General features: G+C 36.7%; 1 protein-coding gene across 2 annotated transcripts in view; it reads right to left on the reverse strand.

The window, feature by feature from the left end:
• Positions 1–27,670, reverse strand: part of Notch2 (notch receptor 2) — a 154,165-nt gene that overhangs the window by 101,462 nt on the left and 25,033 nt on the right. For both annotated transcript variants that reach the window (XR_013091938.1, XM_076863227.1), the window contains exon 2: positions 12,879–12,960. Coding sequence is in view for 1 of the 2 variants with exons in the window: in XM_076863227.1 (XP_076719342.1) it covers positions 12,879–12,960 (82 nt within the window). In the remaining variant the exon portion in view is untranslated. The remainder of the gene's footprint in view (positions 1–12,878; positions 12,961–27,670) is intronic.

Below are 27,670 nucleotides of genomic sequence, written 5' to 3' on the forward strand. Positions count from 1 at the left end.
CCCACAAACTCTCCCCACATGGATGATGCGGGTAGTGTTGTGTGAGCAGCTCAGCACATCCATGCCTATGCTTGGAAGCATGCACCTAACAAGCTCCAGCCCCACTATTGGGATTAGACTTACTTTTTTCATCTAGATTAGAAGCTTTTTAATTATAGATGGACACAATACCTTTATTTTATTTGCTTATTTTCATGCAGTGCTGAGGATCAAACCTAGTGCCTCACACATGCCTGACAAGTGTTCTATCACTGATGATCATAATTATTAAAATCATCACCATTACAATGATCATCCTAAAAACTTTCCCATATAAAGGTTAACTTTTTCTGATGTTTACTGAAAATATCTGACTTTTATGGCAATGAAAATAGTTATTTGTCAAAGAAAAATGTAGTTGACATTTATTTGATTTAATACCACTCTAATTCATCAGGATCTCAGTTTAGGTTCTGGCCTTGGTCCAGCATAGATCATCTCAACTAAGAAAAGTGGCATCAACCAAAATCTGATACAGGAGGAATCAGATATGATTCATTGTTCTAATTTCAGCAATATCTGCTTCAAGAATATCATATGGATATTTCAAGAAAAGTTAACCGCAAAGAATAGTTCTTCCCATCTGTACCCACTGCCCTGGGAGGACATGAAACATTTCAAGTGGCTCTTGTGCTCTAAGGTGGGTTGACACACTATAGCCCTCAGGCTAAATTTGCTGCCACTTATTTTTGTATCATCAGCCAAGAAACTATAACTGGCTTTTACGTTTTTTAAAAGATGACATTTTAAATGGGTATATTAAGTACCTATACAGGATCTTCAATCTGCCACTTAGTTAGCTAAAACACTACCTAGCACTTTTAAGTGGCTCCTGCTCTGAGGGCAGAACAGCATTATGGTGTATCTTCATATTTTTGTGTATGCAAAAAACATTCTCAAAGGATTTGCTTATTTATAACTCAGATAACTTTTTCTGCTTACTAAAAATTACACCCATTCGAAAGTTGTGCTGCAATTATGTACAATGAATCAAAATGCATTCTGCTGTCATATACCTAATTGAAATAAATAAAGTTTTTTTAAAAAAATTAAAAATTAGGCCATTTGAGAGCAGTTATCACGAACAATGTTTAATTTCAGAAAGGCAGTCCAATGATCAAAGGATCATCATTATCAATCATCAAATTTCTGTATCACTGAAACCAAAGATGAAGACTGGGGATGTGGCTTGTGGTAGAGTTCTTGCCTAGCATGCGTAAGACCATGGATTCAATCTCCAACACTTCAAAATTTAAAGTTAAAATTTAAAAACAAAGCCAAAGATGATAAAAAGAGAGAACATGGGGGTAAAAAAATGTGGTGCCCATATCTTATCATTACTATTTTCCTAAAGAGATAAGACCATGGCCTAAAGATTGGAGAAAATTGATTCTTGGAGGTCAAAAAAAATCTTAGATATTACAATGGTTTGTGGCCTTCCATAGCAGAGAAACTAAATATCAAACAAGCATACCAAACACACACACTCAAATTTACTCAAAGTAGAAATAAATGTACTCTGTGAATAAATGACATTTATCCCAAAACTAAAGGATGGACATAACAAGCACAACAGACACTGAAAGCTGCAATGGCCCAAGCTGGATCTGCTCTTCAACAAAGCTAAAACTCCAAATAAACCCCCAAGTCTAAACAAAAGACAGCACTAGAACAGAAACCACAATGCACACAGCAGCCCACATTAACTCTGGAGAGGCTCTTCACTCACTGAACCCGGCCAGGGAAAGACAACATTTCATGTCCCTACATATTCCTGCACCATTCTGCTCAAAAAACTCCTAGTCAAGATGTGTGCATGTGATTTATTTATTAACATACTTTTAAAATTTACATATACACATTTATCTGTTCTAGGCTCACATACACACTGTAAGTATATAACTATACACTTAATAATTATAAGCTTGGTTTTATCTGAATAAAAACATAGACAACATGTACATTTTTTTCAATCTCCTAAGACTTTAGGATGTTCCCAGGTCTCTTTGATAGAGTGACTGCTTTTCCTCTGGACTAGTTCTGGTTTGCCACTAGACTAAAAACTTTGAACAAGTCACTTTATCTCTCCAATCTTCAGTTTCCTTATGTGTTAGACATAAGATGCTAGACCAAATAATCTCCAACATTCACTTTATCTGTAAAACTGTCCATTTTGGTATGTTCCACAGCCCCCTGGAGCTAGAGGATAGATCTCCTTTAGAAGGAGCTCAAAAGAATTTCCACATTGTTTGCTTTCATGAAATTTTTAAAAATTAAAGTGCACAGGTTAACATGCTTAGTCTTCCAAACTAGCTCACAAAAACCTTAAGTATTTGTTTGCTTTTGTATTTTGATTTTATGTCAATATATGTATTCACCAATATCAGTTCTTTCAGGTCTGGTCTAGGAATCGAAAGAAATAGGGCTGGATCTTCAGATTGTCTAATGGGGTCTGGAGAGACAGCTCTTAGTCCAAGTCTATGGCCTAGTCTTATTACACTGTGGAATTCACTATAATTCACTTAACTGTATTAAGTCTCAGATTCCTCACATACAAAACAAGGGAAAGGTGCTCTCCAGAGTCCCTTCAACCTCCCAAGCATGTTGACCATCAAGATCCTGGCTTTCAAACTCCCTCAGCAATATCACCCAAGAATGTAAGACTTCTGGCTGCTGTCAGTACCTGAGAGTCAGTGGCATTTCCCTGGAGCAAGAAATGTGCCTGTGTCTCCCTTGTTTTACAGCTCTCACCTTCCCTAACAAGCACCTTCTAAGTGCACAGAACACAGGCCTATGTAAATGAACTACTACACAGCTGGCCCCTCACAGGAAGTATGAGGAAAAAAGAAGCAAAAAAGAAGTAACAAATACACTTAAAAAAGATAAGGGGACTGACTGAAAAGCAATCTACAGTCTGAAGGGACAAAAAGGCCTACCTGTCTTCCCCAGAACAACTTGCTAATATGACAGCCTGTTTTCTTCAACAAAGAATGGTGGTAGACACTTCATTCCTTACTGATAAATCACACATGGCTAAAAAGTGACGTGTGTGTGTGTGTGTGTGTGTGTGTGTGTGTGTGTAAGTCAACAGTCTGAGAAGTATTAACTGTAAACTCACAGGGAATGGACTTTCTAAGTAAATTCACATAGGACCTCTATGCAGATCTCATGTACACATTTATCCTCTCAACACAGCATAAAAGCCTCCCCAGTTCATGATGCTTCCATAAATCCCCATAAAATTTAGGAAAAACTAGGTGATGCTCCGTAATTAGAGAGTTTGTTTCTTTAGAGACTAATTATGAACCCTGATAGTCAGTGTCAGCCTTTGCCTGGAAGGAAATGAGTCACCTTCTCATTAGTAATCAAGTTTGTCCATTTTTTAAGAGTGACCCAGAAATTCAAGGATATGAGTTTCAGCAATACGAGACAGAACATCAGACACCACAAACATTATACACAAATAGGACTAAGGCAGAAAAATTAAAGTCAAGGAGGTTCTTGAGGTACTTTTTTAGGATGACTGAGGTTTCAGAAAGGACAAGCTGCCTGGTGAAATAAAATGTGTCTGGCTTACACAAGAACCAACATTTCAAAATCTTAAAGGGATGAGTGGTTAAATGACTTAAGGCACTGCCATGGTCTAGGCAGAAGAATTTAAACCACTATTAAATGTTTTCCACACAGAATAGGCAGTCCTGGTTTATTCTGGATAATTGAGGGTTTGGATATGTACTATATAATCAGAGGAAACAAGCAGTAAAGAACATGAGCTAATTTGGGGTAACCAAAGACTTGGCTAACAGATGCTTCCTTACTCTGGATCCCTAAAATGAACAGAATCTGACCAATATTCACTGGACAAAAGAGATCTGAGTTTGAGACACCTGAATTTTCAGCTAAGAAACTGAACCATGCAGCACTAAGAAGACCAGCCCTGTTCTCTGTTTTTCTATCACTCCCTCTACCACAATCCATTCCTTTTCTTGCCCTAGAGATTCCTGGACTGTTTGCTTACAAAAGAGTGTTCACAAGCCTACCTGGCTGCTCTGTCTGGCAGCAGCACAAGAATCAACAGTCAAGGCCAAAAAGGTCTGGGGAAGGGAATGGTAATTGCTCCCAGCTGCCCTCTGGTTCCGGTCCCCTGGTCCTCCCCTCACTCTTTTCTCCAGGCATTCCATCTCCAAACAAAGCTAACACATGCTAAAGAATGATTTTTCAAATCGCTTCCCTGTCACTGTGAAACCAGATTAATCCACACACTGGCTTATTAAAACCTCACACAAATGGAAACAGAGACAGAAAAGAGCCACCAAAACGTAGAAGTTTTGAAGTTCTATCACTGAAGAAGAAATAAAGAAACTAGTATTGACTACTCCAAGTACTAATAGTGCTTTCTAGTTTCCTCAGTAGCCCCATCCATCCTTTTTCTATCACTCCATCTCCTACAGCTCTAGTAATATTCCAAGATTTAGAATCTGAGCAGTGCACCAAAAATCCTTCGGTCCCATTGTAGTTGTTCCTCATGGGATGCTCAGTAGTTCTTGTTTTCCGTGCCACTTCAGGCTGTTTTATCTTATACACATATATATGCGTCCTCCCCCCAGCAAGACTTCAGAGGTCTGCCACTCTTCTCACACAAGAGAAACAGCGTGCACAGACATAAGCTCGCATGGTACAACTGTGGATAATTCAGTCACAGGCCTCGTGGTTTTTCTGTCTGTTCACAACACCCAGCACGGTGATCAGGCATAGTAGTCTGTTCAATAAATATCAGTGTGATGTAAACTAAACCTTTGTCTGAACAGTGAGAATTCTATGGTGCTTCAGAGTCCATCTAACCCTACAGCATTCAGGATTCAGGGTCATAGAGAGAGTAACTGCAGGAAACTGGCCTGAATTACTCTAAATACCACTGTTCTACACAAACACCTAATCACACTATTTTCTCACTAATCTTCTCTTCATATTTATTCGGGGGGAAAAATTTGGACAAAATGTTCCAGTTCAATGTGTTCACAGAGTAATACCACCTGTCACTTAAATAACTTTCTTGTTCTTTACTTTCACTTTTCTTTCCTAAAGCCCCTTTCATAACGATCAAGTAGGAGACTACTTTGGTGAAGAACATTTTAAATCAAAGGTATTGCATTAATAATGATAATGGTACTAGTCTGAGAATCAGCAACCATTTTAGACATATGAGACTAAATGCTTAGTGATAGTTACTAATAGTGAATAAATAGATTCTAGAAAATTTGGGGAAATCCAAGAAAAATTCCAATTTACCTGACATTAGTATGTAAGGCAGAAAAACAGGACAAATATGGAAACAGCATACATAGTACTCACACATATACATACTCATACAGACACACACGTATGACAGTGGAGGTAGGAGAGATACTAAACTTCACTCCTACCTACAAAATTCCTACTACTGGACATTGAGAAGAAGGCTTAATAAAAACCTCCATCATACCCACACATTTATGCTAGCTTAACAAATAAAGTCTACAAGGTTTTCATTTTTATTGTATTCTGATATCTCCTACTCCTTTGCTAGCACATATAGATAAAATTAAAATGAAGGACTTAATTAAGCTTCTCTAAATCCTGAAAGAGAAATAATTTTCCATTCTGCTTCCAAGAGAAGGGACAAAAAAAAATTCATACATGAAATGAATGGTGCTGACAAGCCACAATTGAACAATAAGAAGGAAACTTCACATAGGATTATTGTTAACCTGGAGACTGTGTTGAAAGAAGTCAAGCTAAACTCATATCTATTAATGCCAGGTTTCCAGGCCAAAATTAATTGATTTAGCTTACTGGCAGTTACCCAGGATGGGGAAAAAGATTCAGGCAGAGCTTCAGAACTTCCTGCTACTTCTCTACTGAACACTGAAATACATGAAGGTTCCAATCTAAAGAACAAAGATGAGTTGAAAACAGCATGGGAATTCTGTTCCTATGTGTGGATAAGAAGCTGTCGATCAAGATTCCCCTCTAAAAGACCCCTCGGGGACACAATGTACGTGGAGGGATTTTTAAAGGACATCGTGTTAATAAGACTCACTTGGGAACGCAACTGTTCTCAAGTCCTAAAGAAAAGGCCTCACAGGACATACCCATGTACATTTGTAACTCACTAGCAAACTGAGGTGCCATGTTTACCAACTTATAACTTCTGTGCTGACAGGAACATATCAAGTTGTTGAATTTGTTCTGTCTTAATATCATAGCTGCATAAAATTGGTCTCGACTTGTTCACCCTTAATCAGGAAAAAAGGAGAAATTTCAAGTTTTTTAATTCGGTTTTCTCTACTGAAGAATACTTTCACAGACAATGTCCTCTATCTGCCCCTTCACTGCCTTCTTCTTTTCATCTTTAGTAATTGCACAGAGCTTTCCAATCAAAGGCCACTTCTCAGAAACAGAACTAGCCAAGCCTGGTCCAAGCACACACATGCAACCACAAGTAGGTGCAAGGTCCCAGTGTTATATGAGTGAGTGAGTACTCAGGCCCAATTAGTGCTACACTTTCTGCCCAAAATCAGAACTACACAAAGTAGAGTTTTAATCATATTCCTGATTTTTAAAAAAAATATCTTTCATATATTTTCAAATGTTTTAAAATTCCTTTTCAGACTATTTGAACTATTACTTTAATATGTAATTTGTTCCCATTTTATTGACAGGCAAACTAAGACTCAAAATGATAGCACATTTTCCCAGAGCACATCCCAGATCAGTAAAAAGACTTATCTCTTTTGGACGTCATTTTTGGGCAAACTATTTAACCTCTCTGAGCTTCCACATGTTCATTGGTAAAACAGAGGTTTACATACTATGCCTCATAGAAGGACTAAAGCAGTACATTTAAAGAGCCTAACTGAGGATGGGTCCTGGCATATAATGAGTATTCAATAAATGTTAGCTGACATTATAGTCATTAACTTGCCAAAGATCTGATTGCTGGCAGGAATGAGGACTCAAACTCAAATCTACCTGGCATAAAATCCTATGTCCTCTGCTTGTCACCAGGTGCCTTAATCACTCACCCGTGCCAAAAAAACTACACTTAAGCCTGGGGCAAAAGAAGACAATCAGTCATGCTGATCATCTCTTATTCAAAATGTTGGTGTTTTTTCACCATTTTTTTTTTTTGGCGAAAAAAAATGTTTTTTCATTCATTTTGATTTTTTGAACCATGACATTAAAATATTATTGATATTGATTACTGAGCTCTTTAACAAACCTCTAAATTTCGCACCGAGGCAACTGTCTCCTCATCACCACCACCACCAACCATATATATATATATATATATATATATATATATATATATATATATATATATATATATATATATGCCATAGTGTGTCAACCCACCTTAGAGAAATATTTTATATATATTTATTTATATACTTATTTATTTATTTATATAAAATATACACATATGTGTGTGTGTGTGTGTATGTATAGGTATATACATATTTTTTATGCTAACTAGGGGTAAGCTAATGAAGGACCCAGGCTGGCAGGATCAGTGTCAGTAGAGAAGAAAGAGAAAGTGGTTTAACAGTTTTTAATGTTCTCCCTGTGGATTTCTTTGATATGACACTGCTTGCTCGGCACTGAGTGTGATAACGAGAATCTGTTGAGAGGGGCAAACACTTGAGTCAGCTATGACTTCTGAAAATGCCTTTCTGGAGAAGCACCTTCACCACCCAAATGTCAATGATGCATCCTCCACTGCATGCTGGGTTCTGAGAGCCCAGTGTCTCTACTCTCTACTACTATAGCTAAATTTGTCAAGAGGATAGCAAAGGCAATGGCTCCAGTTATCTTGGATGGATTTAGGAGGCCCAGACTACCGACATTAATCCCTAATCCTGGCAAGGACTGTCAATGTTCAGTGTTTATTACAGACAGCAGATTTTAGATAAAATGTGATGCAAACTTGTATAACATTTCATATTTATAATGATGCACTTCAAAATGTCATTTTAGGTAGATAAAAAGTAGAGATTCTTGGGGGCAAGCACCCATCCACAAAAGCTGGGTAACTCAAGTGTCTCTTTATTGTTCCACAAACACTGTGCTAAATACCTCCTAAGTGGTGTGTAGGAAATTCCAAAAGACCTCTTTATAATTTCAAGTTTCATCATTAAAAATAATGGGAAAGTAACTTAAATCAAACTAACCTTCTTGCTCACAACAATTATAAACACTGGTCAAAATATTAATGACACCAGAGAGCAACCCAAAGTAGGCAGAAAATTGGATGGGTTGTGAGCTTGGGGGTGGGGTGCAAAAAAGAAGCAAACCACAGGAAATCCACATCCATGTAGCCTTCCTGTGAAGGTAATTTCCAGGTCCACGCAGCACAAGAGGGAGACAGACAGTGAAAGCAGACAATGAATGTTTTACTGGATGGGGAGCCAGAGGCATCTGGAGCTGTCAAAGCAGCTGAATTTGAAGAGAAGTCCTGGAAAAGACAACCAAAGAAGAAGCAGCTCAAAGTATGCATAGAACTCTGTTCAAATCCTTTAACAATTCACTATGCAGAAGCAAATGGGATTCAGGAAACCCAAGAGGAAGCAAGAAACTCAAGAGTGAAAAAGCAGGCAGAAGGCTCCTGGTTAGAGCCTTGCCAAATTAGTGGGCCTTGATAAACACTCCAGGGTTTGGTCAAGCCCTCACACTTTCCACAGAACTCTCTGAAGGGTCCTTAGAAATAAGGACCACATCTCAAGACTAAGATTTCACCTGTTAGAAAGAGAAGCAAACCTATTCTCAAACTAAGCCTCCAAGGTTATCTCTCAGGAATGGAACTGCCTACTGAAACAAAATTCAACATTCTTTAGTAGAAAAACCTTATAAATGCATCAACCACAATGTCCAGTCAATAATTAAAAACTAAAGCACACTCAAAGTAAAGAGCAACTGAACCCCTAGTCAAGAGAAGAAGTTGATAGAAACATAGCCACAGACAACCTAGATGTTTAGGACTGAAAGAAAAAAAACTTTAAATAATAATTGATAAATGTTTTTATAATACACATTTTATAAACTTTATTTTATAAACTTTATAATTCATAACCTCACCTACCCCCAGCAGCTCAGCAAACTTGAGTTGCCCATGATTTTTAATCAAAATAGGATTTGGAGTGGGTTATTTTTGAAAGCCTGGAGCAAACAACTTGAAAGTGATTAATGACATCCAAACTTAATTATATATTTACACCTCCCAGTAGGACAAGGGAGAGAATAAAATGCCTTCTCTCTGTGTAGTGAGAGGGTTTATTAAAACCTGACAGCAACTATTTAGCAGCAATAATTGAGTTTTATGCAAGATTACACAGATTCCCCTTGTCTGGCATCACAATCTGATCACACACTGACAGGGTAGCTAAGTTTCTAACAGTGAGAAAAAACAGTAGAGCTTTGCATAAAACCAGTCTTTAAAAGTACTTACCCTCATCTGTCAATGTGATATTATCAAGGGTTTCTGTAATTTCTATAAACAATCATTATGTTTTAGCTGAGTCAGTAACACAATGCCCTCTTCAGAGGTAGTCAGACATCTTCTGTTTTAAAAATCACTTTCTACCAATTCCCACCCTCCAAAAAACAAATTGGCTTCAACTTTATTTTCTTAATCCACTGAGCAATCTCATGAATAAAAATATAATCACATACACTGCATGCCTGATATAATTTTCATAAACTTTCTAAATATTTTAATATTTATTTACTATTTTGTGAAATTATTTACTGAACAAGCCGGCTTACCTTCTTTCCCCTGGGAAGGAAAGAAAAAAAAGAAAAAGCAAGGTTGATTAAGATATATTGAAAAGTATACCAAGTACACATTACTTTTGCTTAAGATTCTGTGAAGGAATCACCAACTCAGCCTCTGTGGTGAGTTCTTGCTTTCCCTATGAGTACAGATGGTGACCTTGCCACTCCTGAAAAGGCTGATCTTACCTTTTCTGAAGTAAACACTCTTTTTACAAGTTCAGTTCTTCATATTGATTTCTCAGATGAGAAGGATGGCTTTACCAATTTTTTTTTCTTATTCTCCCTTTCTCAATCAAGGACCTTGTTTCCCTCAGAGCAGGATTGGAAGATATCAGAGGGACTGACTGACCCATCCAGAACTTTATATCCATAAATATTCCATTCTATCACAATTAACACAGGCCCAGTGACAGAATTTAGGTAGCTCTATTTTTGTTAGCCACAAAGGAAGTTCCCTGCTTCCGAGTAGTGTTTCTCACAGAAAATGTATTGAACATCTTTTACTTCAAGAAACACATTGTTGGGACTGGGGTTGTGGCTCAGTGGTAGAGTGTGTAAGGCACTAGGTTCAATCAGCACCGCATATATATAACTAAAATAAAGGTCCATCAACAACTAAAAAATATTTAAAAGAAAGAAACACATTGTTGAGCAATAGGAAATACCAGGTACCTTGCCTCTCTGGTCATGCTTACAAAGTCTGAGACTAGAACTCACATACCTGCTTCCTCACAAAAGTGACCCTTACTGTCCTCTCCAGGTAAGTGCTCAGAGCTTTCTCCCCTAGAAATCTTCTCTCCCCATGGCAGACCATAATCTATAGACCAACATTAAGAACCTATGTGAGGGCTGGGGTTGTAGCTCAGTGATAGAGCACTTGCCTAGCATGTGTGAGGCACTGAGATCCTTAGCACCCCATAAAAATAAATTTAAAAAATAAAGGTATTGTGTTCATCTACAACTAAAAAATATTTTTAAAAAAGAACCTATAAATCACCACATCAAATTATATCCAAATAACTTGGCTCTCTGTATGGTACTACTATTCCGGATGCTACCTAAAGCAAATAAAATAAATAAAAGGAGAGAACCTGTATCTTTTTTTTTTTTAATGTTTATTTTTTAGTTATACACAATTTTTTTTTTTTTTTTTTTTTTTTTTGGTGCTGCTGGGGATTGATCCCAGGGCCTTGTACATGCAAGGCAAGCACTCTACCAACTGAGCTATATTTTTATGTGGTGCTGAGGACCAAACCCAGTGCCTCACACATGGTAGGCAAGCACTCTATCTCTAAGCCACAACTCCAGCCCCCAGTATCTAATTTTTTAAAACAGTTAAGAGGCATATAAATTGAAGAGCTTTTAGTTCAGGAAGCACACTGTTAAGCAATAGCTACATGGCCGGTCCTGTGCAAGTTATTAACCATGAAATATGCCTAAGATCAGGACCTCATAATCTAGTGAGAAAAAAAAAACATATCAACAAGTAATCACAATGTAATGGGTTCACTGCACAAGACAACTGAATAACAGAACTGAATAACAAAGCAAGCAAGCAACTAAGGCACCAGATGCCTCTAAGAGACTAAACAAGATTTCAGTGACCAATTCTAAGGTATTAAGTTCCCTCCCTTATTATCTCCAGTTCTAGTTCCATTCTTAGAGGAGAATACACCACATGTTTTCTTTGTCCAGCTAGAAAAACCAAGTGAGCAGCCCATAATCAGTTACATAAAATCTTTCATTTCCAATGTTATCTTTATTTCAATCCAAACAAACTATTGTTAAGCTTTACTGTCATCACAGCTTAAAATATTTTCACTTTGTTAAAGAAAACTGTTTCTGACTTGGGAAAAAAAATATAAATGTGACATTAAAAAAGTTAGATCCTGATGTCAGAATGGACTCAATTGGCAAAAATTTTACAATTATATGAAGAAAAAGAAGACAAATATTATCAAATCTTATTTTTCCAACATTTTCCCTGAAATAAATAGAATGATACATTATTATCAAAACTTTTCAGTTAAGGTTTTAAAAAAAAGATCTATAGAAAATATAAAGAAGCTGTTTATGAAATTATCTCACAGCTTTCCTAAAACAAGAAGTCTGGCAAATTGTAATGAGGGAGGGAGGGAGGGAGGGAAGGAGGGAGAGAGGGAAGGAGAGAAGGAAGGAAGGAAGGAAGGAAGGAAGGAAGGAAGGAAGGAAGTCAGGCGAGACTACAAGGCTGCAGAAAAAGAAAAGAAATGCTCTTGAGTCAAAAACTAGATGGAACAGCCTGCCCTATCCCTCCTCCTTCCTCAGCAGTGATTTAACCCCACAGGATGCCCACTCACAGCCCTGCCCCAACCTTACACATGCATATATTGGGCTAATGAAGGGTCACAGCATATACATCTTATACATCTTCCTCCTTCACAGTCTCACTTTCAGAACTGGATTTTTTTATACTAGGAGGAAAATTTCATATGATTATAATATTACACTGGGCAGAATTAAAGTTACTATCTATTTAGAGTTTATCTTAAAAATAAAATCATAGATGAGAAGAGATTCTAAGGCTATGTTTTAAACTGAAAAATATAAGAGAACACACTCAATATGTATTAATTAGCCACTCACTAAAAATTCCTTTTATTTTTTAATTTTTTATTAATGCATATTAATTACATAGAACAATGGGCTTCATTGTGGCATATCTATACATTCATAAACATATTTTTCTCATTTCACGCCTCATTTTCCCCTTCTTCTTCCCTGCCTCTGCACCTGATCCCCTTTCTTTTCTCTAATAGTCTCCATTCTATGAAGTCTTTTTTCATAAGGCAAAATATAATGGTAAGATAGCAAAAAATTCTTATTGACCATTTATCTGACATCCACATCCTTCTATATTCATCACCCACTAAAACTATCAGCAAAGTCTAAAAACCAATAACATTTCATAGAAATATTAAAAATAAAAAACCAAATATTGTCCAGTATCCTACTGTATAAAAAGAAAATATGTGAAGAGAAAAACTTACTTGCAGTAGCCAGTGCCATTGTGATAAGTAACACAAATTCCTTCATTAACACAGGGTTCATAGCCATCTCGACACTGCAATGCTGAAAACAAGAAACATACATATATCAGAAATTAGTCACTAATCATAACCCTCAACACCAAATGAGATCCTCATCAACATTGATCCCCACATCTAATCTGATCTGGGTTTCCCCTCAAGTTTTAATCAGTTTATCTTTTAGCTTCTAGATTCATAAAAGCAGAAAAATTCATTCCACAAGTGTCTTCCCACATGAACTACTTTTGTGGTGTTATATGCTTTTATTTCTCTGTGTTTCTATATCCCTGGCTGTTAGATCTCTCTCCCAGAGATAGACAGTAAGACACTTTAAGCTATAACATACATGGCATGTCATAACCATCTTGAGATTTGGATACTTCAGATGGAGTAATATAAGAATTTATAAATGAATGTTTAGAAGACCTAGGTAGATACTAGGTCACCATATTAGGAGTTACTTAGCCTTCAGCTGAAAGTTTAAAACACTTCACAAAAAAAAAAAAATCAGAAACATCAATAATATCCATTCAACAAACAGAAATTGAAAGCCTAGTATACACTCTCCTAGGACCCAGGGGGGGAAAGGAGAAATTTTTGAATATATATTAATGAATAAAACATAATCTCTAATTATAAGGGCTCATAAAAAGGGAGTAAATCATGAATAGAGATTGTAGAGGAAGGGAGAACAGAAGTTTACAAAATGAGGACTGCAAATTGATGCATCTACCCTGGAAAGCAGTATGGAGATTCCTAGAGAACTTGTAATGGAACCACTATTGGACCCAGTCATCCCACTTCTCGGTACACGTCCAAAGGACTTAAAATCAACATACTACTGTGACACAGCCACATCAATGTTTATAGTAGCTCAATTCACAATAGCAAAGCTCTGGAACGAACCTAGGTGCTCTTCAACAGATGAATGGATAAAGAAAAAGTGGTGTGTGTGCGTGTGTGTGTGTGAGTGTGTGTGTATACACAAACACAATGGAATATTATTCAGCCATATAAAGAAATGAAATTATGGTATTTGCTGGTAAATGGATGAAACTGGAGACTATCATGCTAAGTGAAATAAGCCAATCCAAAAAAAAAAAAAAAAAGCCAAATGATGTATGGATCTGATGTGTAAATGCTAACACATAATAAGGAGTGGGGAGAAGAATAGAAGAAGTGCATTGGATTAGACAAAGGGGAATGAAGGGAAGGGAGTGGGGATGAGAACAGGAAGGCAGTAGAATGAATTGAACATAACTTTCCTATGTTCATACATGAATAAATGACCAATGTAACTCCACATCATGTACAACCACAAGAATGGGAAGTTATACTCCATGTATCCATAATATGTCAAAATACACTCTACTATCTTACAAAAAAAAAGTACATGTATAATGGCATAAATTGACATAAACATACTTTATATACATAGATACGAAAAATTGTGCTCTATATGTGTAATAAGGATTGTAATGCATTCCACTGTTGTTGTGTATTTTAAAAAATAATAATAAAATCAATCAGACTACTCAAAAAAGAAACTGCACTAGTAGAAACTTTCACTGATTTCAGCCAGGAAAGTCCACCCCAGTCTGCCATGCACTTGTCGGAAACTTACAGTTTCTTAATTGTTTTAGCTTTAAGAGTCAGAATTTTCATCACCAAAATGCATATCATTAATCCTAAAGACAATTAGACAGGAAAGACAGAAAGAAACTTAGTCTAACAATTGAAATCAAAGTTCAAAAACTCCATTCTTGGAGACCATGAAGATGTCCATCTCCTAAGATGTACATATACAAATACTTGAAAGCAAAACTGGGAAGTCCCCACATTTGAGTTTCTCTAGCCACAACATTTTATATATAAACTGTGCAGTATCAGAGACTATAGGCTTGCCCATCCCAACAGCAAAATCAACTTCTTTTCCCAGAGAGCCTAGGTACAAGCTGGATGTCAGAGCAAGTCCTCTGACATACTACATAAGGACCCTTCATTAGCCCAGTACTGCACCAAGAAGTGGAATAATCTGAGAACATGTTTACAGAAACCTTATCTCATCCTTTAAAATAATGCTGTTTATAAAATAGTAATGACAATGATAGTAGCAAACACAATGTAGTACTTACTAAATACCAGTTACTATCCTAATATACATACATTAATTCTATCCTCACAACAACTATAAAAAGTTGTTAATTTAACTTTATGTATTCCACAGAGGGCACCTGACTTGGTTACTATTATACTAATGAACCTAAGGAGTCTGGATCTAGAAACTGTGCTCTTAACTACTGTGTTCTTTACTACTCTGCTCTTTACTACTCTGCTTCCCACTGCCTGACACTGGTCCTCACAGGTGGGGCAGGGTAGGCATTATCACACCCATTTACCAGAAAGTGGAGGCCAGGGACATTAAGAAGTCCCCTCATAGACATCACCCCACTAGCTGATGGTAGTGCTGAGCCTAAGACCCATGTCTCTTCCTAAGTCCCAAAACCATTTCCATAACAGCTGCTGGGATCACATAAGCATTCACTGGGCCGTGGGCGGAACAGGCAGATTCAGAAAGAGGGTCATCTTCTTGCCCATGTCCCACTTCCCTGTAAGGCTCAAGTGCTCCCTCTTCCCACACTGATAAGCCCAATGCAAGAACTATAATTAAAACAGTTAATGTCAGGTTATTTCCTCCATACCAAAGTTCTCAAACTGATTTTTTTATTCTCTTTAGACACTTTTATTAGTTTCAGTGAGAACTTCCTGGCTTTTCTCTATTTGCCCTTCTCCTTTAAATAAAAAGGAAAACTCTCAGTAGGAAAGGAAAAGTCCTGCAGGCACAAAGCAAGGTGCTGGTTCCTGTGAGAATCCCCATGCAATGGAGGGAGGCAGGAGACCTAAATTCCTGCCTCAACTATACCTTCCTACGCCATTGCAAGCAAGGCACAATCTCAAAGGGCCCAATTCCCTATAGGTAAACCAATCTGGAGGTGGACTAAATGCCCCTGAAGGTCCCTGTGATCCAACAATGACTCTCCTGTGTTAAAAGAACATAAACAACATGCCCCATACTTGGAGAAACCTATCCAGGACCCAGCCATCCATGACTCAGAAAACTGTAGTTGGGGGGGGGGGATGGGGGGGAATCACAGCCTGTTCCTATTAAGTGTCCTGGCAAATCATTATAGTTGTGACAGGTTCAGAGAAATACAAACAACCCAAAGTCAATATGTGGCAATCAACCTAGCAAATAACTTTATAGCCTAGCCTTAGTGAACCAATCCAATTCGTGACTGAAAAGGAGGCGGGCTTACAAGGCTAATAATTAATGCTGTTTGACTGATTTGTGGGATCATGCTACTTTGAACCTTTAACATTTATTATACCACGGTCCTCAAACTCTAGTATGCATCAGAATCACCTGAAGGGCTTGTTAAAACACAGTGCCAGACCCAACCCCCACAGTTTCTGATTGAGTAGGTCTAGAGGGCGCCTAAGAATCTACATGCCTAACAAGATCCCAGGAGATGCTAATAATACAGGTCTGAGGAACCACATGCTAAGAATACGGGCACTGAGAAGATGTAAGTGTCTCCTAAAACCATACAATCCTCCACAGGTCTTAAAAGATCTAGATATACTGTCTGAATAATAAAAATAAAAATAAAAATAAAGTAAAATTCGAGACTCATGACTTTACCTGAGGCTCTTTCTAAATGAATACTGTAATTATTTGCAGAAGTGAAAACTTTGATAATCCAAAATGATGAAGATGAGACTGGGAAAGATCTCATCTCAAACTTTTAATTTTCTTTTTTCCAACATATATTTAATTTTAACAATGAAACTGAAGGCATCTTAATATTTGTAGAATGAAAACAAAATACTAAATCAAATCACAGAGAACAGATGCTTAGGCTGATGCTTCAATGGTTTCAAGACAGAAGCCACTCAGAGTGTTTTCCCCGAATTATCTTCTTACATCACACACAGTAGATACTTAATAAATACTAGCTGAAAGAATTAAACAGACACTTCTTAAAAAATACAAATGGTCAGGGCTGGGGATGTGGCTCAAGCGGTAGTGTGCTGGCCTGGCAGCCCGGGTTCGATCCTCAGCACCACATACAAAGATGTTGTGTCTGCCAAAAACTAAAAAATAAATATTAAAAATTCTCTCTCTCTCTTTAAAAAAAAAAACACAAATGGTCAACAAATTTTATGGAAAAATGTTCAACATCTCTAGCGATTAGGTAAAGGCAAATCAAAACTGCATTGAAAATTTACCTTACTCCAGTCAGAATGGCAATTATACAAATAGGGACTGGGGCTGTAGCTCAGTGGCAGAGTGCTTGCCTAGCATGCATGAGACACTAGGTTCAATCCTCAGCACTACATAAAAAACAACAAATAAAATAAAGGCATTCTGTCCATCTACAACTTCAAAACAAAAATTTTTTAAATACAAATAATAAATATTAATGAGGATGCGGGGGGGGGGGGTAAGGTACACTCATACATTGTTGGTGGGAATACAAATTAACAACAATGGAAAGCAGTATAGAGATTCTTTAAAAAACTAGGAATGGAACCACCATTTGGTTGTTACCCCACTCTTCAGTATATATTCAAAGGATCTAAAATCAGCATTCTACAGTGATATAGTCACATCAATATTTACAGCAGCACAATTCACAATAGCTAAGCAATGGAGACAACCTAGGCGGCCTCCTCAGGTTGAGGAGAAGGAAGAAGGGACAGAAAAAGGGAATAATAATGGCATGAATCTGACTGAACTTTTGTATGTGCATACATGGATGTGGCATAGTGCATTCCACATTGGGTGTATCCACAGGGGACACTAGCTTATTTTTTAAAAATAAATCAACTGTACATGGATTGAAGAGGATAATGGAGTGGAGAGACAGGGAGCAGGTTGTATTCCATGACAGTATAACTATGTCAGAGTGTATCCTGGTGTTGTATATAACTAAAAATAATTTTTAAAAATTTAAATAAAAAAAAATAAATACTGGCTGAGTGAGATCAATCTTACTGTATCTGTGTGTGCTTGTGCATGCTCCTCCCCAACTCAAAAAAATAAACAAACAAGAAAACAGAAGTAGTGGATTTCAATGTCATTGCTCTATCACTTGGCAAAGTAACACAAAATCTAGAAGCCAATTTCCAATTTGAACATTTTTCAACATAGTGTGCTTCCAGACTAGCACACTAGTTCACAACACACTCACAGAGCATCTGCTATGAGCAGGTGTGTGTCCTGATTTCAGGAATACCATGGCTAACAGATCTCCCTCGTGATCCTTATTTGTTTTGAGGGAAAAAAATGGATAACAAATAAAAAAACTACATAAAGCCATTTCAGACAGTGATATATCCTGTTAGAAACAAAACCCAGCAATGGGATACAAAGCAGTCATGAAGGCTGAGGGAGTTGGGGAATACTTTCTAAATCAAAAGATTGCGAGTTCAAAGACAACCTCAGCAACGTGGCAAGGCCCTAAGCAATTCAGTGAGACCCTGCCTCTAAATGAAATATAAAAAAGGACTAGGTATGTGGCTCAATGTTTGTGTACCCCTGTGTTCCATCCCCAATTCCAAAAAAAAAAAATATATATATATATATATATATATATATATATATATATATATATATATATATATATATATATATATAGCATTGCAGGAATAAAGAGAAGTGATTGACTAAGATCGACTAAAGGTAAAACAAACACAACATAAGCAAAAATGTTGTTCATCTTTAATAAAAAGAATTCCACTAATATTTGTTGAAGAACTATTATGAGCATGGCCCTTTTTAGGCAATGCATGGAAATCAAACATGAATAAAACAATCCCTGGTCATATGGTCCTTACAATGTAATGGTGGGAAGTTAGAGGAATAGGGGCTGAGCAGCTATGACCCAAATAAATGTAAGAAAAATATGAATGAAATAAAAACTGCTCTTATTACTACTAATATCCATCTCAGAATCACCCACAAAGAGCCTTTAAGAAACACAAACTCTTGTTATTTAACAAAAATCTTAACTCAATCCAGACAAGCATCTAGTGTGTTTATTCAAGCCTATCAGACTCAACTATATACAAATACTGCAAACAACAAAGTAAGCTGTCATTGATTTTTACCAGTTCCAGTCCCTCAGGAATTTATCTCTTTTAGGGATAGGCTAGAAGTATCCAGACTCCACAAAATCCTCCTCCTTGATATTCCCTAGGTTTTCCAGTACCATGCCAGCTACATATCACTGGCTTAAAAGACTCCCTTTGTTTTAGGAATCTCTAACATGAGTAATTAATTCTGGTACCCAAGACAGTGTAATCTGAGCAACCTTCAATGTGTTTCACTTGTTGCACTGACATGTAATAGTTTTAAATTGGTATTACTTGTTGCTTTGTAGCCTCTTCAAATAAGCTTCTGTTGTCTATCTCACATAATTCTCTGTTGCATATCCACAGCTCACTCAGAAGACTTGAATGGTTGGGGTTCCTAAATTATGTGAAGAAGAATTATACAGGGTCCCCCCCCCCAACGTTTATGCAAATTTCAAGTAGCAGTATTTGAGAGAAGAAGTCTGAGTTTACTCCTAGGACTTGTCGGTGTTTGGCTGCTATTGCTTCTGGCACATGGCCTCTGGAAAAGGCACAGTAAAAATGAACACAGCAAAGTTTTCTAAAATGACTGTGTGTATTATTACCAAAAATAGGAGAACTGAGGGCAGACAAGGAGACACTGGGGATTTGCAATAATTCTCACAGCACCCTGCAATTTCAAACAACAAAGCTTTTACTAATTTTTTTCATTCCATTTTTTTGGGATCAAGCCATTAAAAAAAAAAGCAAGAAAGAAAATAGTCCAAACAAACAGAATAAGTGTGGAAGCTTCAAATCCCAAGTGGTACATTTAAATAAAAATGAAGTGGAGAAACATCTGTCTTCCTCCTTTAAATTAGTCTTGATTAAAAGACAAAAAAAAAAAAAAAAAAAAAACTGCAATGAGAGACACCAATTTTATTTTTCTTACAGTGTGAAACAACACAAACTCTAGTGTGAAACAACACAAACTCTTGCTCTTCACAGATACCATCTATCAGAAAATGTGTTTCCTACCTGAAAGAAACCAATACCAGATCCACAGATTAAGGGTTAGGCTACCCACATTTCACAGCAAAACAGTATTGCTTTTCAAATCTGGAAATATGCCTTGATTTAGGGATATGTAATCAATATAAATTGAACTTACAAGACAGAGTATATTTAGCATGACTAGTAGAATTTTCATTTTATAAAAGAATTCTTTCCAGAATGAGGTTGATTGTATTATGTGATGTGCATGTAAGAATACAACCTAGGGCTTGGGATGTGGCTCAAGCGGTAGCGCACTCGCCTGGCATGCGCGGGGTGCTGGGTTCGATCCTCAGCACCACATAAAAATAAAATAAAGATGTTGTGTCCACCGAAAACTAAGAAATAAATATTTTTTTAATAAAAAATTTCTCTCTCTCTCTCTCTTTAAAAAAAAAAAAAAAAGAATACAAACTAAAGAATCCCCTAAAGGGCTGGAGATATAGCTCAGTTGGTAGAGTGTTTGCCTTACATAAGGCTCTGGGTTGGATCCACAGCATCAAAACAACAAAAAAGCCCTTATTATGTATCATAATGCACCAATAAAATAATAAAGAAATTCATTCCAGTCAATTAATAAATCTACAATAATCCTGGAATTCTAAAAATTCCAATTGTCCTTTTTATAACATTAGACTTATTACAAAAACTAAAAATCATCAATTTTCTGCATCATATGGAAATTTACTATGCACTGTTTTTTTCCCTTTTACTTTTGTTTTTCTGTCCTTATAAAGACTATAGGGAGAAAATAACTTTATGAGTAAAATTCCAATTCCTGGGCTTGGCAGATGAAACTAATGCATTTGGAGATGAAACTCTTCTTAGGAAATACAAGGTTTAAAACTCCACACATAAATCAGGATGTGGCTCATTTTACTGATGATCACCTCCATACTTTTTCTATCTGGGCCATAACAAGTACTCAATATTCAACAAAATATTCAATGAACTAATATCTGTATCTAAGACAAAAATCTATTAACAAACCCAGCAACTAGAATTTGTGTGCTCAACATGTTCTAAGATTCCAATGTTATTAAGTATAGGAATACTTAAAATGTGACTGTCGAATTCTTACTTCACTTTGTCTAAGAAGTAGAAAAAGTAAAATTGAAGGAAAAAAATAGTGCAAACTTCCTGGCCTTTAACAAAGATGAAAAGTTGAGAAAGTAGAACTGCACGTTTTTAATCTTCACAAAACTAAAACAACTTTGAAAGTTCCTATCTTAAAATTTGCATGAATGAAGTTACCCCCTCCAACCTGGCCCCTCTGTGACTCTTAAGCTATGTGCATTGCGGTAAAAACTGATTGAAATAGTTTGAACAAAAGCCAAAATTTACATTTAAATAGAAAATGTAAAATAATAATAATAATAATTCCAAGTGAATGGTAAAGTCTGTTTTCATTGTATGGAACCATTTTCCCTAAATAGCACTGATACACAATCACAGAACAAGTACCAATGAGATCCAAAGAAGCCCCAATATACCGCCTCAGAGTAAGTATCCAACCCTTGGTAAGATGACACTGACCAAAATAAACACAAGGTGTACATGTCCAGAAGGTTCAGGATCTTGGTGTTAGAAAACCCAACAAAACAGAAGAAGCTGTATAATAATATTGAAAAGTTCAATTATTTTCTATACAAAAGGGCTGTATACTTGTGTTCTTATTAGTGTTTAAAATCAAAAAATGTCAATCCAAAGTGTTTTCACTTTATTTCTCTATTATGTATTCTCTGTTCAATTCTATTATCTCTATCTCTCTTATCAAGACAAATTTTGCCTGTCACCAATATCCTGTGTTTCTAGCAAACCCTTCCTTTTTAAGAAATTTTCTAAAGACAATTGTTAAGTACAACTTAATCTTTTTAAAAGCCATTAATTTTAAATAGTTGTTGTTAAGTACCCTTGCTGGAAAAAAAAATGTATAAATACATATAATCTTCTTGCTATCCACCCAAAAAAAACAAAGTGTTCATTTAGCTTAAATTGTTCAGAACACTTTATAAACGTAGGAGACAATTTCTAGTGTTTGTTCATTTAGAAGTAGACTCCCAAAAAGGGACAAATTATAAAATGGAAATGGAAAAAGCTATGATTGTTTCATATTGTTATACAAAATCATGAAGACTTCCCAAAACCAAAGAGGGAAAATCCAGAGAACAGTCTCAGATTTCCACCGTGTGCATCCTTCCCCATGGACTCTCTCCCTCAGGCTGGAGTTGTGGCTCAGTGGTAGAGCCCTTGTCTGGCATGTGTAAAGCACTGGGTTCAATCCCCCGCACCACATTAAAAAAATAAAATAAAAATAAACAAGTAAAATAAAGGTATTGTGTCCATCTACAACTAAAACAAAAACCTCAACTAAAAAAAAAAATCCCTTCTCCCTCTCTTTCCACCCCTCCCCGCACCACACACACACACACACACACACACACACAAGAAACAAAAACCCTTGTGCTGGCAATGAAGTTAATTCTCAAGAACTGAGGTTGAGAGGGGAGTCCCTAGAAGGCCAAAACCAATGTACTGTGTAAATGATGAGTAGATAGGGCAGTCTCATATAAGGTCCAACTGTACATGGCTGATTGTTCTGCAGTGCAGGTTTGGAGAAGCTAGAGTCCCAACAAGGGGCTATTCTTACATTTTTATCTGGGCCACAGATGCTCTATACCTACAGCCCAAAACAAACCCTGCTCACCTGTGTATATTACCCAACCCTGCACATGTCACTGAGAACCATCTAAATCTAAGAGCCTCAAAAAGCCCTAACCCTTGGCTTGTACCCAAACACTTCAAATCAACACAGAAACTAGCATTGTGAGGAAAATATCTAAATCTGGAGATGGTAAATGAATATCATTCCTATTTCTAGAGAACATGCCTGGGGCCAAAAGCCTTGGAACAGAGGAAGGCAGACAGCAGGAAAATATCAAACCTTTATTAAAAACTAAGCACAGAAAAACATATGAAACATAGCCCCAAACTTCAACTTTTATTTGGATTTTTCAATTTCTCACTTTCTTTGTTTCTTCATACATAAATCTGTGTTAACCTACACCAATATAACTTAGTCAACTGAAAAAAAAAATAATGAACCCCTAAAGCATAACTGATAAACAGCTAATGACTTCCATATTCAATAAGTTCCTCTTAAAAACCTCAGTCCTCAACTCTTCATTTTTCAACTGTTCATACTTTTTCCTTACTATGAGCAAAAGTAAGAATTTATCTCCAGGGTTGGAGTTGTGGCTCAGAGGTAGAGCGTTCGCCTAGCATGTGTGGGGCACTGGGTTCCATCCTCAGCACCATAGATAGATAGATAGATAGTTAGATAAAGATTATTTTCACCTATAACTATATATATATATATTTTTTAAAGAATTTATCTCCAAAGCGACTCAGATTTCTGTGGAGTTGTTAGTCAATTTAATAAAAAACAACCCTGAGCAGACTAGCAAACAATCACAATTTGTTTTTGCAAATACTCACACCTGTTCTCTTCGCTCATCTAACTATTGCTCAATGAACAAAGACAGCACAAATAGAAAATTTTGTAGACATAATAAGCAACCGTGTTGCAACTTAAACTTCCCATGTCTGTATCTTCAAACACTGGAGGGAACTCTACATTTCTCCATCTGCAGAAACACCTGATTGCCAAACCCAAAGAGTTACAGTCTTTGACAAAAGTTTGCTTGTTTGAGCTTCAGTGTGGAGTTCTCAGAAAGGTTAAAAAAAAAAGTAAATAAACTCCAAAATATTAAATTTAAAGTCTGGGGGCAAGTCCTCTAAGAGGTGTTGACTTTCCTTAATTCAGTGCTTCCTCCTTCCCTTTCATGGATGAGACATAAGTTCCTTAAAGAATTTAAAAAAAAAAAAAAAAATGCCCTGGCTTACCCTGTCCCCCATCCCTTCATCTGCTTCACTGCCACTCCTGTCTAGAGCCTGAGAGAATTCCAGAAGAATGCAGATTCTGGAACTGGGCAACACAAGCCATGTCTGCTCTACCTAGTATCAACCCAAATATGAGGCCTGACACAAGGTCAGGACTTGGAAAATGCTTGCCATGCTGAACTGTTAAAAGGGCAGACCTGTAGTCCTCTCACTCCCTCCAAGACAATGATAAACAAGATTTTAATTTCCCCTAAGACAAAAAGAAAACCTGAAAAATGATAGTTTATTCTAGCCTTTTAAGGTCACAATGACTTAACAGAAGAGATATTTCAATTTCTTTTGTTTATCACTCTTAAAATTTCTCTCCTCTATAAAAATTCATCCCATTTGGGGGACATGAGAGTGACACTCATGATGAACACTAAGGATTTACAGAGGGAGTTTTACCAGTTTCACCACTCCGGGCCTAGTGGGAAAGTGCTTCCCACCATCACCTCTTCACATTACAGGATTAAGTCCTTTGGAAAACCAGTATGAAAGCAAGTAACCCTCAGTTCAAGCAAAGGGACAAAAGATTCAGTGAATGTGGTTATTAATGCAGTGTTGTGCTTAAATAACATTTCTCCTCCCCCACTAAGCACACATTACCTCACTGAAAATATTAAAACCAAGGCATTATAATCATTTTGGCTATGAGCTGAAATATAAGTTACCACAGAAAGTCACAAAAAAACTCTTTTAAGTTTTATATAAAAAGCATTAGGCAAATAAAATATCCACTCCCTCGTCCCCCACCTAATTTAATCTGATTTTAGAAATGTTAACTAGAACAAGTTTATAAATTTGAGTGCAGTGAGTTTCAGAAGTGCCCACCCACCTCCCACCCCACCCCAAATCAGCAACCTTTCAGAAGACAATACTCTCAGGAAGTAACTCTAAGGATATGAATTTCAGAAATTGGCCTGCCACATCTTAAGACACTTGAATGGTCAGCATCCACCTAGTAAAATAAGACCAACAGGCATCTACTATACCCAAAGATGGAGCTGGTATTGACTAAGCCCTGTTATGGAGAGCAAGGCCATGGACATATTTAGGGCAGAGATTTTCTGCTGATTTGCATCTATCCTTCTCTAGCCAAATCCACAAGCATTTGATGGCCTTTGTGAATTCCAAGGCCACATACATCAGAAAGTCAGTTCATGACCCTCAATCTATAAGGGTTGCCCTAGAAGGCTGGCCATACACAGATGAACTGGCCAAAGACAATGCTATACTAAAAGTACATTCACAGTTTACCAAACATTTTCATATAAAATATCTTTTTTGGTCCCCACAACAACCCTATGAGGCATGCAAATCGGTGTAAGCATAATTTTACAGAAGAGGAACATGCTACTCAAAAAATAAGGGACTTACCCAAAGTCATAAAAAATCAAGGTATCCAAGCCAGGACTAAAACACTTTTTTTTTTTTTTTTTTTTTTATGTACAGGTCCTATATTCCTTCCACTTACCACATCTGTACTGACATGGTCATAAAAACCTGTATCTACCATAACCTTAAACTTCCATAATACACATCTGTGACTGTAACAGTCTCAGATAACCATCCACAAATTGGCCATGCAAATAAAGAACATTTATACCAAAGACCAGCTAATGACCTTATATTTGTCAAAACAATGAATGTCTAGGACAAGAGGGCCTGCCAATGATGTACTCTGGAACCACCCTGACACACATGCTAATGACAGACACCTATTCGTGTTACCATGATCTCCAAAATAAAAGAATCCCACTTTGAAAACATGGAAACTCTAGAATTCAATACACTGCTACATATTACTTCTCAAGAAAACAAGACCAAAAAAACCACGAGGTAAAAGAATAGCTGAAGGGCTGGGATTGTGGCTCAGTGGTAGAGCGCTCACCTAGCATGGGCGGGACCCAGGCTGGATCCTCAGCACCACATAAAAATAAAGGCATTGTGTTGTGTCCATTTACACCTAAAAAATAAATATTAAAAAAAAAAGAATGGCTGAAATTATACAGGGCTCTCTTTTTTCATAAAACTGACTAGACACCATTTCTTCTCCATAATAGAGTAGCATAAAACAAGAGGAAATTATGGGGTCAGAGATAGAACTAGATCATAAGAATGGTCGTAACTTATCTTGACAAGAGTTTACTATTAAAAATCCTGACTCTAGGGGATGGGTTGTGGCTCTGTAGTAGAGTGCTTGCCTAGCATGTGTGAGGCACTGGGTTCGATTCTTAGCACAGCATATACCTAAATGAATAAAATAAAGGCCCATCAACAACTAAAAATACATATAAAAAATTTAAAATCCTGACTCTTCTAAAAGTAGGCAATCTATCATCATTTGATTGAAGTACCCATAATTCGACTTATTAGAAATAAATCCTTCCAAAGAACACATGTGCAGTTAAGGTAATGAAAATTCAACCACTAAACAGGAAAAGTGTGGCCTACTACTCAGAGAGGCAAGTAATGACTAATGTGGTAAACCAAAAATGCCATAAGAGATAGAATATTTTCTTCATCTGGTCTACTTCTCTCCAATTAAAAGAATCAACCAAGACAGAAAAAAGAGAAAACTTGCCTTCCCAAACCAAGAAATAAACTATTCTTACACATACCCCTAATGATGCTGGATCCCAAGTCAACAAACCTTAAGGTGCCCATAGTACTGTCTTCCCACAAGGCCCAGAACAACATTCTTGTCTTCCAAAGCTAAAAGTGTAAATTTTATCAATATAGTTTGATATGTTGTCCCATAAAATACCACCTTACTTCCTTGTCTACACCATTAAAGGACTGTCAAAAACAATGATACATTAAAAATAGATCACTTTAGTGTTTTCCTTTTTTTTTAAATAGCTTTATTTTATTTATTTATTTTTATGTGGTGCTGAGGATCGAACCCAGGGCCTCGCATGTGCTGGGCGAGTGCTTTACCACTGAGCCACAACCCCAACCCCTCCTTACTATATTTTTTAAAGGCTATCTGGCACCATATACCTGGACTTCAAATTGGTAGTTGAATTAAAATGAAGTTCTAAACTACAATAGGTCTATAATAAGTAATATATTCTATAAATAAGCACCCTATCAAAAGTCAAGAAATCTAAGGATAGAAATCCAAGAAAAAAATAGATTTTGAAAAGACTCAAGCAAAAAAATAAAATGCTACAATCAAGAAAAAAAGGAAATGGGCAACCTCTTTTTGTGCATCTAAGCCCCACTTCTAAAACAACAGCTGTCTTTGCTCAGCTGGAGAAAAACCACAGGACTTGGAATAACTCACTTAACGTACTGTCCCTCCTTATGTTAAAATGACATTGTTGACTCACCCTCAGTAGGACATGCATTTGGTTTAACTTGTTTTTCCAGTAAAGTAATGAGCTGAGCTCTCTAATATTGAAATAATTTGCATTCCCACAACTAAGAAAATACTTGGAAATACCTACATATATAGCATATATGCTCCTGAGCTTGTCTGATTCTACCTTGTAGAAAAAAAGTTTTACTCCTTTTTCTAATTTGCTCACCAGAGTCTTGCCACAAATGATGGCCAAAGTTATTCCTTCCGATTTTGTTATAAAAATGGAAATTCTTCTAATAATAAAAATAATCTTTAATTGCATTTTCTCAGT

Source organism: Callospermophilus lateralis, chromosome 7 (genome assembly GCF_048772815.1).
Source record: "Callospermophilus lateralis isolate mCalLat2 chromosome 7, mCalLat2.hap1, whole genome shotgun sequence".
NCBI lineage: Eukaryota > Metazoa > Chordata > Mammalia > Rodentia > Sciuridae > Callospermophilus > Callospermophilus lateralis.